The sequence below is a fragment of the Palaemon carinicauda genome, chromosome 21 (genome assembly GCF_036898095.1).
Source record: "Palaemon carinicauda isolate YSFRI2023 chromosome 21, ASM3689809v2, whole genome shotgun sequence".
NCBI classification, from domain to species: domain Eukaryota; kingdom Metazoa; phylum Arthropoda; class Malacostraca; order Decapoda; family Palaemonidae; genus Palaemon; species Palaemon carinicauda.
This window is the reverse complement of record NC_090745.1, coordinates 36,698,300-36,715,799: the sequence shown is the minus strand read 5'-3', so window position 1 is coordinate 36,715,799 and position 17,500 is coordinate 36,698,300. Positions and strand designations below refer to the sequence as shown.

The following is a 17,500-nucleotide window of genomic DNA, read 5'->3' as shown; positions in this document are numbered from 1 at the left end:
GTCAGTTTCAGTCGATGTTGAATAGTTGTCTACTTTAACAGAATTGAAGACGTTGATGGAGAACTTGAAGGTGGTGAAGTGGCTGTCCATAACGGCATCGACTTTGGTCATCAGGTCCTTCGGGGACAAAATATTGACATCGAGGATGGCTGTGTGTACAGGTTTGTGTAGGCCCCATACCTAAAGGGTACGCAGTAGATTTGCTTCACGCTGAGAGCCATCTGGGGCAGGTTGCAGACAAGCGATACTGGTCATTTCCATGAGGGGAATGAAGCCCTTTGGTTCCCCAATGGTTGTTGAGAGAGTTGAAAAAGTTTTGCTATATGGACAGCTGGCAATGGTGTGTACTGCTCCGGGAGGTATGATTTGAGTGTTTTACCTTATGGGTGCACTTTATATGATGATGATATTCACTGCCTTAATGAATTGAGGCGGGTGTGGCAGATTACCAGGAAGTGTTCCAGTTGCCAGAGTTGGCAGTGGTCTGTGAAAGACTGTGGGCCCTCGCGTGGACACTACGTAAACATATTTGAGTGGTTTTTTTTGTGTGTTTTATTGTGTTATAAGCACTGGTGTTGGTTTCAATGAACATGTCCTCAAGTATTGTTTTTTTTTTTCTAAATATTAGGACAGTTTCCGTGTCTGCAAATGCACTGTTATGTATATTTTACAGATTGAGTATTAACTGATAAGCGAAGTGAATGTAACTAACTATTTGGATGGAACATCAGTGTATATACAACCCATTCCTGTCAAGAATGGTACAAAAATTCCAACAGTGAGACAAGCGTATACAGACATTAACAAGTTATAAGTGTGAGGGGAGAGCAATAATGAAAATATACAATAAAACAGAAATACCATTACAGTGTACGTTAGTGTGTAAACATTAAAACTGTCCTAAGCTAGCTAGAAATATAAGATAACAACCTCTATTATACCAACAGTCATTCTTACAACAAACAATCATTACACTACACCTCTCTCTCTCTCTCTCTCTCTCTCTCTCTCTCTCTCTCTCTCTCTCTCTCTCTCTCTCTCTCTGTGTATTTGGCAAAACAAAAACAAAAAAGAAAATTAATCATCCACATTCCTCTCTCCTTACTTTGCCAAATCCTCCCTTCTTCACACAACACCTGGCTGATTTTTTTTCATTACCCAGTCGCAGTCGGGAACATTCATATACTCTCTCATTCACTTCTTCGATATCGCTAGCATTCATTGTCCTATTCCGATTCCCGTCTATAATCCTATCTTCTAATATATCATGCACTATCACATCTCCCTTACTATTATCTGGTCCTAAAATCTCACTTATTTCCGTCAACAATTCATCCATTTCATCAAAACCATTTTCTACTTTAAAAAAAGAATCATCCATACTACTTATCATTCTTCTATCTCTCATTCTGACAATCGTCATACTTTCTTTTATATCACCTAACAGAAAACCACACACGCTATAGGTATCATTCATACTCGGCCATGATTCATCTGTATTAGCACATTTATCTTCCATGCTCACCTGTACATTTACACCCTTGTCATGCCTATTCTGATTCCTACCTATACCTATAAATTTTTCTTGCGCTTTATCCTCACTAAGAATTTTCAAACAGTTCTTTTTCCTAAATTCAACTAGCACTAATTGCTTATTTTCTAGCCCTAATTTCTCATGCATACTAGGTTCATACTTATTTATTTCCAACCCATTATTCATCCCATTCTCACAAACATTGATCCTATTCCCTCCAAACACACAGGAGAATTCACCCAGCTGAACCCTCTTACTAACTAATTTCCCAAATATCCTAGCTGACTTAATTCTTTCTTCCTACAAACCCTAGCTATATGCCCATCTACACCACATTCACTACACTTCGCATGCTGTTCCCTACACATCCTCGCATAATGCCCATTCTTACCACATTTGCCACAAATCCCATTTGTACGATTACTCCTACATCTACTAGCTATATGCCCCGTTATACCACACCGATAACACTTCACAACTTTCCTATTCTCATTAATGCGATGCCCTGTCTCACCACACCCGAAACATGCTCCTAATGGCCATCTACACACATTCTTTTTATGCCCTACTTTCCCACATCTATAACACTTCTCTTCACGGACACAACTACCTGGCCTACCCTCGCTGCGCACTGGCCTACCTCGCTGCGCACTGGCCTACCTCGCTGCGCACTGGCACTCCTATCTCTCGAAACCTGATTCCACTGCCTAAACCCTTCATTTGTCCTTACAGGTATTCCACATTACTCGCCCTAAAACTCCTATCTACTACATTATCAGCTAACCTCATCGGCCCTCTCATAACAGCATCTCTAAAACTAGCAAATTCTGGCAACCTTTTCTCCATTCCAGTTCTCACATTCACAGATTTACTTTCTTGCATATATCTATCTAACTCGTAAGCCTCAACTATCTCTAAAATATCATCCCATGTTAATCTCTCTCTTGTCCACCTCATTTTTTCCTTCCCTTTCAAATTGATAAACTTCCCTTTCAAATTGATAAACTTCCCTTTCAAATTGATAAACCCTGACACACTCTCTGGTACAATACTCAAAAACTTCTTCATTAGTTCCTTATTCTCATTTTTGTCTTAATCCCCATACTTCTTCTTAGCTAACATTTCCAACCTACATGCATACATCGATATCACTTCACTCGCATTCATTCGGGCATCATCAAAATAATTCTCACGCTTATACCTAACACTCCCTTTCATAAGTTTTACCAGTTCAATTATTCTCTTTTTCACACTTTCATACTCAAAATCCCATACACTCATTGTCACACTATACATCGTCAGCAAATGCCCTGTCAAATATTCTCCTAACTTCTTAGCCCAAGTTCTCTTACTATCACCATACTTAGCCTGACAGAACCTTCCATACCCCCTAAAAAATTCGTACACATCCCTACTGCTGTGTTCATTAAACCCTTCACACCTAGCTATCTCTCTCATAAACACTGTCTTACAAACTTCCTCAACTTCATTCTCACTACTATCTTCACTGCCTAATCCCTTCTTGTTTCCTTCATCCTCATTTGAATACAATGAATCTAATTCAACACTTAAATTCCTATCTTTAACCATTCCCTTCTTACCCTTTTTCTTATTTACCACTTTCACCCATTCATGATCATCCTCACTCTCATCCTGACTTTTCTTCTTTACGCTCGTCACATTACTTTTACCTTCTTCTCATTCTTCCTATCACCTTTCTGTTCATCCTTACTATACCTAATCCCTATACCTTCAATATCACTACCACTACCTTCCCCATTATTACATACCCTAGCCTTCTCTTCCACTATCAACCCAAAACAGAAGCCACTCCTCCGACTGCACCTGCACCCATGAACGTTTTCATAATTCCTATTACATTCCCCATCATAACTTCCATATGTTTCTCCATTCGTTCCTCATTCTCTCGCATCCTTATCCCAAAACCTTCTTCCACTCTTTCTATAGGTCCCTTAAGCGCTCTCTGTTCCTTTTTCATCTCCTCATTCTCACAGCTTAACCTCCTATTTTCGAGCAACAACTTCTCCTCACACTCCTCACTCAGCTGCAATTCCTCCTTTAATACCTTTAATTGCTCTTCCATTTTCATCAACCTTAAATCTAATTTCTAATCCTATTTTCCCATCTGTTCAAGAGTCCAGCTACCAATCCCACCTCGGAAGTCCCTGTTCGGGGGCCAAAGTAATGTGGTGGGATGTCACAAAAAACACTCTCACACACTTTAATCACTTTTACTGACAAATGCCTCACCAACACAAAATTTTCACCTAGCTTTATAACCAACCAGACTCTTTGACAGAAAGGAAATCAAAACTAAGCAGGCCCCAAAAACTATATTTCTTACAAACTAAAAATAAATCATAAACCAATAATCACCCTTTAGACTATTTCTTACAAAATAAACCTAACCATAAACGTAAGACTAAAACACAGACAAATTTAGAACAAACTTTGGATGATGATGATATTCATTGCCTTAATGAATTGAGGCGGGTGTGGCAGATTACCAGGAAGTGTTCCGGTTGCCACATAGATGGCAGTGGGCTGTAAAAAACTGTGCGGCCCTCGTGTGGACAATATTGTCCACACGCAAACATATTTAAGTGTTCGTTTGTGTTTTTGTTTTATTATAATTTTTAAAGCATCGGTATTAGTTTCAGTGAATGTGTTCTCAAGTATTGTTTTTTTTTCTGAATATTGGGAACAGTTTCCGTGTCCGCAAATGCACCATTATATATATTTTACAGATTGAGTTCTGTTATGATTATTTTGTTTGTGTTTTAGTCTTAAGTTTATGATCAGGTTTAGTCTTAAAATCTCTTGAGCCCATACTAGTTTAAGTGTTATCATTTTGGTTTATCATTTATTTTTAGTTTGTAAGAAATATAGTTTTACGGACATGTTTAGTTTTGATTTCCTTTCTGTCCAAGAGTCTGGTTGGTTATAAAGTAAGGGGAAAATTTTGTGCTGCTGAGACATTTGTCAGTTAGAGTGAATAAAGGCTGTGGGTTTTTTTTTTTTTTTTTTTTTGTGACAACCCACCACAACAAATTTTGCGCAGACATCTTTATACATTTTTTTATTTATCTATTCTGTATCTCACATTGTGCCTAATCTTATCCTAATCCATTACATTCACTTCCACAAATATATATGAATTAACAACCCTAATTCTTCCACCAACATGCATTAAGACAAATGTCTTAGAATCTATTTGCCTTCTCTAACTTACATTTTGTTTCGTATTTATTATAAGCGTTAAAAGCCCAAACCTTCAAAATCTTGTATTAGTTTTTTTCCAGTTTCTCTTCACATTATCTCATCAGCATTAATTTATTTACCAACATCAACCATTCTTCATCCTATTCACTACTCATTCTTTTATCACAAATCCTTTCACTGCATTTACTGACGATTCTCCGACGCTTCACACTAATCGATGCAAAAAGATGTTGAAAAGTCAGGAAGACTCATCGTCTATTGTATTACGCCTGCTTTCCCGCCCACAAATTCTAATACATGCCTTACATCAATCACATAATCGTCAAATCACTCATGGCCACATAACATTTATGCTACAAATTCTCAATGCCCTCCATTTTCTAACTTATGATATAAGCTTTTTTAGATGGTAACCATCTGTAACCGATGCAAAATAGGGAAAAAGCACGTAAATAGAAGAACACATATTTACGGACACTATAAACGTTCCTTTTGTACTATGCTATATAACTTTTATGATCGGGTTTACAAAAGAAGGATTATTCATCTTACTACTCTATTCTTATGAATACTATCTCTCATTTACACATATGTTTAAAACCCAGATGAGCTACTCATTTGTATGGTAAGCACTGTATTGTAGTACATCTCTTGTAGCACCACTGGTAATTCCTGGTATTTACTTTCTCCAACTTAACCTGTTGATTGAATTTTTTACATATTCGACGGAGACTCACAAGGATTTTTGCTTTACGCTAGTAGTCAGGTTTTCATTTCCTCTACCTTTCACTCTTACAAAATCTTCAAAATACTAATTGTTTTAACCTATGATGATATTGAAACCATATATTATTTCTCCATTTGAATATTTCATTTTGCGATCCATTTTTATTAAACTTTCCTTCTGCATTTACTTTCATAAAAATAAGCATTATGTTTTCTCTAAAGTTCTTAGTCTGTGATTTCTGGATATTATCCATTGACACTTAGTAGTAACAGGCTAAATTTTAATTTATGAAATTTTTTATTAAAACTCATTGGTCAAACTACTTAGGAGTCCAAATTATATCCAGAATTCAATCTGTGATTTAGGGTATATGACCATTTTACTCAACTTTACGTACATTTAATCAGTTTATTTATGAAAAGATAGAACTTCATCATCTTTGCAATATTGTATTTTAGCTGTCTAAACTGATACATAGGAGCAATCAGTGACATATTTAAACTTTTCAGGTTATTTCACGCTAATCTTGAAGACAAGCAAGTTGGTGCAGGCGTTGTCCGATTTAGGATCTGGCAACCCACTCACAATAGCCAAAACCAATGGGCAATTGACAGCCTTAGAATTGCACCAGATTTTCAGCTGAGTTCTATACAGGCTGATTTTGCAGTAAGTGTATATGAGAGATTTCATCTATTCTACTATTTTTTATTATTTTTTATTTGCTTACATGGTTCTATAAGTGACCATTTGATAGTATTCTATTAACTATTTGTACCACTCAGGAAGGATCAAATGTAATATCTCCATGGATGAGTATAACCAGTAATCACCATAGCCAATACTGCGAGAGCGAAGACCTTGCACAAATTGTAGATGGGGAAGAACCTTTCCGTTTGGCAATGACAAACCCTGTCTCTCTGAACATCAATGATATTATATCTTTCCAGGTAAGATGAATTTGGATTCTTTTCTGAGACAGAGTACAAATATTTTTTATAGACCTTTTTTTTTTCAAAATGAATATCAACCTATGGATTTTGATTTTTAAAAAAGAAAAAACTGACCCACAGATCAGTGTTGGATGTAAGAATTCCGCAAGTAGCGAAGCGAATCCAGTTTTCCTTCAGTTTTCTAAAGATGGTGGAATTAACTGGGATTTGGTGGATGAAGGATGCTCAAACACAGCACTTTACTGCAATGGACCCAGAGAACCCAGCATTTATAGACCTGGCCATCACGGTCCTTGGAATCGTATCCTTTTACCTATCGATCATAGATTAGCACAAGGGTACGAAAGAAAATAGTTCTAACTTATATTTTCGTATGAAAGTAAAGTTAATATAGTCTTTTCACGATATTATCTTTGAATATTTTTGCTTAATGGAAAAGAACAAAACATTTTACAGTATAGTAATTATACTGATCAAATGGTACTTTTTAATTGAGATGATTAAATAGATAAGTTGAAACTGCCTTTTGCTGAGTAGAAAAATATAATAAAAATAGCGTCCTAGAAAACACTAACTTGTAATAGAATCAAGTGATGAAATAAATATTGGAAGCAAAGTGAAGCCACACCTGAAAGAATATACTTTAAAATCTATGAAATACTTTTTTTAAAGGACTATTCAGCTGAGATGGTTTCAAAATAATCCAAGTGAGACTGCAGATGGAGAATTCGCTTTGCGAGATCTCTATATTGGTCCCCCCTGCGCCAGAAACTGCCATGGACATGGGATGTGTACTGCTGCAGGCCACTGCAAGTGTGACACTGGTTATAATGGTACGTTTTACTTGTTTGTATTAAACACTGAATATATGAGTCTGTGCCTTTAGATTTTTTATAATAATATTCAAAGATCATTAGTTATACAAGACCAAGATTGACTATTTAACCATCAACCCTTACACAACTGCACATGTCAAGGAAAGTGCGTATACCCCCTGAAAGAGGTCAGCGACACTTATTTATAACCGTATATGCTCTCTCTATGGATCAAAATTCAGAAACTGTCTGTTTTGGATGCATATGGAAACAGCATAATTATTAACTGATGGTGGATTATTGGAAGCATTCCTGCCAGGTACTTGCTGGACTGGGGTTCTTTGGTGTCTGCAACCTCACAATCCTTGTTAGCTAAGGATCGGGTGTTTGGGGGAGCCTATAGCTATACCTGCTGAATCATCAACAACCATTGCCTGCTCCTCCCTGGTCCTACCTTGGGTGGAGAGGGCACTTAGGTGCTGATCATATGTATATATGGGCAGTCCCTAAGGCATTGTCCTGCTAGCTAGGGCAATGTCACTGTCCCTTGTCTCTGCCATTCATGAGTGGCCTTTATACCCATGAAACCTATATCATGTGTGTGAGAGACAGTAACGGTAGAGCTTTAACCGAGTATGGCACCGAACAAAACCCGCCCAAGTAAAATTTAATCGTCTATAAATTTGATTGCATACAATCTCACTGCTATGGATGAAAATAGTGCTGATAAAGATACAGAATTTTTTATAGCAATTCCAGTAGGCTTACGGAAAATAAGTGAGAATTAAATGGCGGTAAAAATATTCTACATTGAAAAAATATTGATGCACCTTTTTATGATGATGATCATTAGGAAAACTATGTAATAGAAGCTGAAAGTGTCAGTAACATATCCCGATTTAGTGATGTGTAGGAACATAGAGGAGACATACTGTAATCAGAAATTTTGATTTTGTCGGTAAAAACGGCATTGCTAGCAAATTTGGTCTATCCCAGGTGATAATGAATGTGGCTTTACTTAATTATCTATGGATCCAGAGGTAGTAAACGTAATGGTAGAGAAGAACCGCTACCAAGAGCAGCTTTTTCTAAGATGCGACTTAAATAAATAGGGGACGAGAAGATGGGTACAGATACTTATAAAAAAATTATCGTTTTTCTTGCCTTGATTGTGATAATGCCTGACATAAACAAACATTGTGCTTGTAAGTACTTGTCAACTGACTTCCATCTCAATACTCTATTACTTTAAAAAGGTTTGAGCTTTGATAGGTATTTAGATATATTTAGATATCTGCATTCTATTGATAACAATGAAAGGCATACCTACAGGGGGAATGAGCTGTGGAAAATTAGAGACCTCAAAACCGTCGCATGAAATCATTCCAGTAAGTATATCCAGCTATTCAAAAGATTATTTAGTGATGAATCTCATATTTTGTTCAAAGGGCGTTGAAACAATCTTTTTTTAGTTCGTATGTACTGTTTGAAACAATACATATACAACTGAAAGAAATTGATTTGATATAAAGATATACGTAATACATGATTGCCAAACTGGAATAGTTTTGGATATTTCTGTGTATACATGTACAAACATAGGCGTACTTGATGATAATTATGATGAATCCATACCTAAATAAATGTCATATGTTTTTAATCCAATAACTATTATATAACCCTTACATTGAGTACATTCCTCTATGAATACAATTCAGGCCTTGGATTAATGTGCTTGAAACACAAAAAAAGGTATGCTTAAATTTCCATGCAGTACGTGAGAAGGGGACACAGTGAAACCAAATAAAATCCAACGGTTTGTGCCAAAGTAGAAAGAATGCCGTCTATTTCCTCTCCCCACAATCATTTATATGGGTGGAATAATGGAAATGGGGAAACGAAATTTCAGGAGTGAGGAGGCCATTGTGAAACCGGAGGTAATAGTTATTTAAGTGGAAAATATGTTCCTTATAGATAATTCTGTAATGCACCATGAAATGTTACAGAGAATTATTTTCCATTTAGACCTGTTAGATGCTTACAATTTCTAAGATCACACTAAAACCCAAAAACTTGAATGCGGTGAAGCAACCACTTGCAAAACAATGAACATTGAAGTCAGCAAAGAGACTAGGAAATGTGACTCCTGCACAACATGGTCGAATTTACCAGGATCAGTTCCTTCAGGAATAGTATCTTGGTGTCATACCATTCCAAGTCGGAGACCAATAAGTCAAAGAAACGGTCATGTTTGTTCTCGAGCAAGCAAGGAAATTCCTTACAACCCATTTATATCTCGGATGCAATGTGGAGTTTTACCTATCATGTTTCCAGAAAAAAACACTCTTCCGTACAATCCTAGGATAAGTTGTTTGAAGATGTGTCCATACAACTAGTGTTTGAAGAGAGAGAGAGAGAGAGAGAGAGAGAGAGAGAGAGAGAGAGAGAGAGAGAGAGAGAGAGAGAGAGAGAGAGAGAGAGAGAGGAAAAGATGGGGGATAAGATATATTGAAAATTGGACCATTTTAGTCTAGTATGTACCATAATTATCATTCTGTATATAAAGAATCAGATGAATTTGTTCGAGAGAGAGAGAGAGAGAGAGAGAGAGAGAGAGAGAGAGAGAGAGAGAGAGAGGGGGGGGGGGGAGTCTAATACTATTTCATGATTTTTTGTGTGTTCTTTTGATCGCATAAGTGTATTATACATGCTTGTTTATCAAGATTACGAATTATGTTTATTTGATCGAATGAGTCTTGTTTGTATAAGTTGAGATTATAATTTAACTGAGAGAGAGAGAGAGAGAGAAGAGGAGAGAGAGAGAGAGAGAGAGAGAGAGAGGAGAGAGAGAGAGAGAGAGAGAGAGAGAGATACTATTTCATGAATTTTTGCGTGTTCTTTTGATAATATACTGTAGGTGTATTATATATAACGCAAATTGCTTGTTTGTCGAGATTACAAATTATGTTTATTTGATCAAATGAGTTCTGTTTGTATAAGTTTACATTATAGATTAAGTGCTCTTTTGTGTTAGAGAGAGAGAGAGAGAGAGAGAGAGAGAGAGAGAGAGAGAGAGAGAGAGAGAGAGAGAGAGAGAGAGAGAGAGAGAGAGAGAGCGAGTAATAATAATAATAATAATAATAATAATAATAATAATAATAATAATAATAATAATAATAATAATAATAATAATAATAATAATACGTTTATTTCCATTATACAATGGGTATTAATAACAATACATCAAAATAATTGTTTATAATATAGAAGTAAAAAATATAGAGATAAAGTTTTATAATATGTTTACAATCTTTCATCATTAGTAATTTCTCACAATGATTAGAAATTGATTAATAAAAATTTTAAGTTCATCAGAGTATATAAGTAATTTTGGTACTTCTGAGTACCAAGAAGAAAATCTTTAGGTTTTTTTCTTTTTTTTAAAGGACGTGGTAATCAATAGTTTTTTCTTATTAATTTATTCCACGCTCTTGGTCCCCTCACATTAAAATCTCTTGAGCCAATATCTAAACTAGTTCTTGGAATGAACAGATCATTTGCTTGTCTAGTTCGGCTAACCATACCGTCATTTACAGTCGGTAGTGTCATGAACCACTCAGGAATATTGGAATGCAATGTTTTAAAAACGACACATGTGTTAAAGTAACATTGATTATCTATCTTACGCCATTTAAAGGAATTTATTATTGGCGTTTATTTGTAGTGCCCCATATATTATTGGAATAATTAATCTGACTCAAAACTAAAGATTCTACAATGATTATTCAGGTTGCTTTATCGAAATGGTCTTTAACTCTGTTAATATACATCAATCTATCAATCACTTTTTGTACAGAGGTTATCGACATGTGTGTTAAAAGACAATGAACAGTCCATATAGACTCCAAGGTTCTTTACATCTTTAACAGGAAAAATTTTTCCACCATCAAAGTTGATTTTGATATCACTAGGTATTTGAGAAATATATTGATTAGTCCCAATAAACATTAATAGCGTCTTTTTGTATTTATCAGTAAACCATTACTATCGAAATACTGTTTAACCACTTTTAAACTTTGCTCAACACGGCTGACAAAGTCTGGTAGATTTTTCAGCTCTCCAAAGAAAAGGAATTGCGAGTCATCGGCAAACTGAGATAAGGTGCAATCAGGAATCACATTTACCAAATCATTTATAAATACCAAAAATAGTTTTGGCCCAAGTATTGAGCCCTGTGGAACACCATACGAGATAAGCAATTTATCTGAAATAACGTCACCTATTTTCAAAGATTGAGTTCGTTTTGATAAGTAACTTCTGAACCAGAAGTCATCAATTCTGTATAAGGTCATCTTCCTTAACAGTTTTTCATGATGAATAATATCGAATGCTTTTGAGAGGTCTAGTAGAGCTAATAGGACTAGATTTTTCTTATCTATATTCTTATAGATTGAATAGGTTACTTTTAAAAGAGCGGTTTCGGTAGATAACTTGTATCTAAAACCATGTTGAATCAATTGTTGTTTTCTAGGAATCTAGTTAATTGATTATCTACTATCTCCTCTAAAATCTTAGACAAGATAGGCAACAGGGATATGGGGCGATAATTGTTTACATCATCGATATCTCCCTTATTATATACAGGTGCTATACCATAAAGTGTTTCCAGAACTGGGGACATGACCCAGCAACCATTGAAGTGTTTACGATTATAGTAATGTAAAACACGATGACTGGTAAAGCATCTTTAATGAATCTTAGTGGAATCTTGTCACACCCTGTAGAATTGGTTTCATTCAGATCTTTAATTACAAGAATGACAGTTTCGACATCGACGGGCTGTGGTCTGAATTTTTGTTCATTATCATTAATATTAATAACCTCATTTGATTGTAAATTATATACGTTTCTCTCATCAATATTTTCTTGCGATTTTTTAAAAGCTCGTTTCCCGACATTAGCAAAAAACTTATTAAATTCATTAGCTTTCTCAAATTTATTTTCGTAATTTAATTGTTCTGGTGTTTTATTTGAAGGAATAATCTTATCAATAGTTTGCCAGGTTTTGGAAATATCACCTTTACAGTTGAGAATTTCCTTTTTCGTATATTCAATTTTAGCTGCATTTAAATAATATTCTACATCTTGTTTTTTAGCTTTATGTTGATCTTGCAACAATCTATCAAATCTATTTTCTTTCAATTTCTTTTGTGTTTCATTCCTAATATTAATTTTTTCTTTCAAGTCATTGCTTAACCATGGAGCTGGAGGTCTAGTAATTTCTTTGGTGATCATAGGGGTGCTCATATTTATAAATTTGTAGTAAATATCTGTAAATAGATTTATCTGATAATCGACATCGTCCGTCAAAAGTATTATATTTTAAGTTTCTGATTCATTTAAAATTAAGTTACAGAGAGTATCTCTACTATAATCTTTCATTGATCTCAATGTTTTGAATGATGGCAGTCGCTTAGCTTTAGCTACATTTAATTGAATTCAAAGAAGTTCATGGCCTGCTACTTCACAAGGATATACATCAAAATCAGCTACAATATTATGTCTATTTGTAACATCTAAATCAATTAATGTTGAACTGTTTGAAGTTATGTGTGTTGGCTTATCAATTATTTGAGTAAGGTTACTAGCTTTAATAATTTAAGCGAGTTTACTGTCTATAAGAAAATTCTCATTCAAATCACCTAAGATAAACAAAGGCTTATTTCTCAAAATCATATAGCCTAAAATTTTAATGAGATAATCAAATGATTGATTGTGGGCATGCGGATGAATGGAAATTTTCTAAATTGAACTACAATCCAAATATACTCTACTCCAATATTATCCGGGTTATTAGTTGATATTAATTTTGTATCTAAATCACTCTTATTATAAATACAGACTCCACCACCCTTACCATGATCTTTTGTAAATATTGTGTAATTTGAAATGTGTAATACTGAATCATTTATACTAGGCAGCAGCGATGTCTCACTTATACAAAGAACATTAATATTTCTAGTAACAATGAACATTTCAATTTCATTTTTTGTTAGATAAAAGGGACTGAGCATTTATATGTTCAATAGTTAAAATAGGCGATTTTAGTTTATTTTTTACTCGGGTGGAATGGCCTTTGGGTATAATTTCATAGCCTATTTCCTAGAAATTGTTATACATTTGGCGTTACCTTCTTTTATGTCCATATAAACAGCAATTTTCACACTGGATTCTGTTGTTTTATCTGCACGATAGTTGTTGATGGTTAAATCAACCACATTTGGAACACCCTTTCCTTCTATCTCCTTGTTGGTGGTTCGAATATCTGTTTGAGTCATCATATTGTTGTCGTTGTCGCTATTGTTGTTGGAACGGTCACTCGTTTTCATGAAATCTTGAATGGCACTGTCTAGTACTTATGTCACGTAGCATAGTTCTCGAACCTTGGGGTATGAATTTCGAGAACGATTGTAATTTTGTAAACTCCTTGTAGCAATAAAATTTTCCTCCGAATTTAAATTAATATTTTTTTCTGATTTGATGGCTTCCTCTTGGTTCATCTTGAAGAGGTCTTGATGAATTGGTGTTCTTATCATGAGATCTTTTTACATCATCCCAATTGTCACAAAGAAAAGTGATCACACTGCTTGGCTAAAGTTGTAAGGAAGTCGGTTCAAGTACATTACAGAATTCCTTCCTGTTACGTCATAGCAAGCGTCGACAATATCACCATTTCCCAGCTTCAATGATAGTTCTGATTTGATTGAAGTTGGGCTGTTACCGGAGCACCATGTGTCCTGTACCAACCGTGTGTCACACGATCGTACATAGTAACGACATTTCATTTTGTGTATATATTATGCTTGTATCTTCGCTCTCCCCTAGCACTAAAAAGAACCTGAATAAACATGTCGCGAGTACTGCTGCAGAAGGTATGCTTTGAAGGAGTCATAGTAACAGTGAGAGGCGTGGGGGGAAGGGGGGGCGGCGGGAGGAGCAAGTTGCTCCAGGGTCATCAATGTGACGAGCCGAGAGAAGGTTGTGACTCAAAGGCAGGAATCGCAGGATGAAAGCAGCTGAGTAACTTTATACAGACACTTGCCTTTATATATAAAAACTCAATGCGACAGGAAATTTCTTGTTCAACCGACACCGTACGGGTTAACAGTTAACGGTGAGAAAAACACATACATTATTTCATTTTCAATGCACCAGGAAATTTCCTGTTCAACTGATACCCCACCGGTTAACAATTAATGGTGAGAAAAGATACATGTTTATTCAGGTTCTTTATAGTGCGAGGGGAGAGCGAAGATACAAGCATAATATATACACAAAATGAAATGTCGTTACTATGTACGATCGTGTGATACATGGTTGGTACAGTCCAATTGATCATTTAGATAATTTAAACTTTCTCCAAATTAAAATAGTTTTAGTGTGAGACCAAGTTGGCAAATCATCACATCAATGCTTTCACTGGTCTGCTTAAGATCAGCAACCAGAGCTCCAAAGTTGTCTAACATAGGGCTAGCAGTTTTCTCTTCGATGAAATCCTGGGTACCACATACTATGATGCATCGTGATGGTCTTTATTGTAGCTTTTCAGATACCCATGACTTCAATAATTCAATATCTGCTTCTTTAATAGTTCGTATGAAGCAATTTTTTTCTAAGTCCATTGATTTGGCATAGCATACGTTTGAGTCTCCGAGTAATATTGACCCTTGGTCGTCTTCTTCCTCCTTATCTTCATCAATCGGATCTCCTGAAGTAACAGTGCGTGAGGGGCCTTGATGTTGTCGTGGCCGTCCAACGTGTTCCTCTATGTAGAAAGTCGATCATTCAGTTTATTTATAGTGACGTGGGCAGCTTTTAATGATTCGTTCAATTCATCCATTTGGGTGGTCTTGATTTCCAGCTGCTGTTTAATCTCTTGTAATTCTGATGAAATATTCTTTTGGATATTTACTAGAGTTGATTCGGGTGTGACGTCATTGTTCCTTCCAACTCTAGTCATTGAAGATCTATATTTGTCTAATAACATATTTATGAACTCGTTTTTTGTCACCCATATTTTCTTTAGTCCCAGCTCATCACATATTTTTTGCAGTTGTACCTTTGTAAAGTTTACATGTGGAAATTCCCATGTAGGGTTTGTTAACGATGGTACATTTTCTTAACAGGAGAATTGTATCGTAGGTGAAGTTCTCTCTATCTTAGAAATTTTTTAATTGGCCATTTCTTTAGTTTTTCCACAGTAGGATTAAAATCGTGGACATTTTATAAAATTCAGTTTGAAATTTCGTATATCCTATGAGATGGGAATATATTTTCTACTTCATCTCTTTCATTTTATACACATTCTCTCGTCTTCCTTTGGTCTCTTTTGTGGAGAACTTCAAATGACGTAATTCACACATCATAGGCTTACTGCGCATGCGCAATTTTGGAAAGTTTTGAACAAGAGTCTTTGTTTAAAAACCTCGAAATTTCTATTCCTAAAATTAGAGTCCAAAAGCCACAAAAAATAAAAAGTCACAAAGTCACTTTAAAAACACGGTAAATGTGTAGGAGAGCTCCGCGGAAGATCTTGAAGAATTTAAACACCTACAATTCACTATTATATCATATAGAACGCTTATATAATAGTCAATATATGAGCAGCTTCTATTTAACGAAGATATTCGTGTGTATAGTTATGTTTCACCTGGATTTTTTCTAAGTGTTTGTTTTTGTTTACTGTGTGATGTCTTGGCTAAAATGAGCTGTTTCACCGCCTTACTGCGTATGGCAAACTAGTTCCCAATGCTATTCTAACCAATAACAGGTGTTTTCTTGACGTCACACTGTTTGAAAACCAATCGTGGCGGTTTTTACAAATCTAGCCAATGCTGACACTTATTACTTCACTTATCCCTGCTATTTTTCCACCAGTTACCACAGTTTACGTGAAGTTCCGCGGAGGAATATTTTTGCACGTCTCGGATCTCCCTTCAAACTGAAAAGCTCATTTTGCCGTGAAGTATGGAGTAATTAGCAGGACCTTCATCCCGTTCCAACTGTGTCACTTGTGACAATTGCTTTATTTCTTATGGGGATTTTTGTGTACATTATTCAGGGAAAGTTGATTTGCTAATTGCATTTGCTCAACGTCATGGTTTGATTTTGGCAGAGAAAAAGTGCCCTAATTGTGAAAATGTGTGCTGTATAGATTACAACAAATTAGCATTCCGGTGTGATCGTAGTGTGGTTACTCGTGGGAAAAGGAAGAGGAGGTGCAATTTTTTCGTGTCTTGTTTCAAAGGTAAGTTAGATATTGAGACTAATTTGAAGTTTGTGTTCCTTTTTTTGCAAAAGGCGTTTTCATTTGAATTTGTTTCGTTTGAACTGAAACTCAATGTGGCCTTAAGGGGGGGTCGCAGCCCCCGGTAGGCCTAGGTAGGGGTACAGGGCGCCATAGGCTAGGTTAGGTGGGTGTCTTAGGTTCGGTGGTGCCCTGAAAATTACTGTGGCCTTAAGGGGGGGTCGCAGGGGGGGGCGGAGCCCCCCCCCCCCCCCCCGGTAGGTCTAGGTAGGGGTACATGGCCCCCAGGGTAGGGTAGGTAGTTGTATTAGGTTCGGTAGTGCCCCGAAAAATCACTTTTCTCCTCCTCCCCCCACCCAAAAACCCCGCTTCCCACTGGGGTCCCCCATAATTGTAGTAGTAGGTTTATGCTTACATTTTCTGTGTAAGAGTTAGGTGGTTGTAGGAGGATTATCTCACAGTTTCAAGGTAACTGTAGCTCTAATTTACTGTTTTCTTTCGTTTTCTACTTTTAGAAACTTTTAAATCGAGCGCGGAGCTCTCCTACACATTTACCAAAAACACTTCACCGAAGATTTCATGGGCCACTTAGTAGCATCCACAGACTACAGAAGGGAAAAACAGGGCAAGACGCAAGAGCTCCCAACACCAACACACTGTGTACAATATGGCGGTAGACAAAACACAAGAGAGAGAGAGAGAGAGAGAGAGAGAGAGAGAGAGAGAGAGAGAGAGAGAGAGAGAGAGAGAGAGAGAGAGAGAGAGAGATACTATTTCATGATTTTTTGTTTGTTCTTTTGATAATATATTGCAGGTGTACTACGTGTGATGCAAAAGGGTAATAGTTTACAACACAACGCTCTCCATTTACTCCAAAATAATGCAATCCTGCAGTTTTCATCTTGTTGCACAGTATTTAGGTGA

The 17,500-nt window shown here is 36.1% G+C and overlaps 1 protein-coding gene across 1 annotated transcript in view; it reads left to right on the top strand.

Moving 5' to 3' along the window:
* LOC137614836 (reelin-like) overlaps positions 1-17,500 on the top strand; it is a 596,609-nt gene that overhangs the window by 274,015 nt on the left and 305,094 nt on the right. The window contains exons 15-18 of the mRNA XM_068344496.1: positions 6,014-6,170; positions 6,287-6,451; positions 6,575-6,792; positions 7,127-7,287. Of these exons, the coding sequence (XP_068200597.1) occupies positions 6,014-6,170; positions 6,287-6,451; positions 6,575-6,792; positions 7,127-7,287 (701 nt within the window). The remainder of the gene's footprint in view (positions 1-6,013; positions 6,171-6,286; positions 6,452-6,574; positions 6,793-7,126; positions 7,288-17,500) is intronic.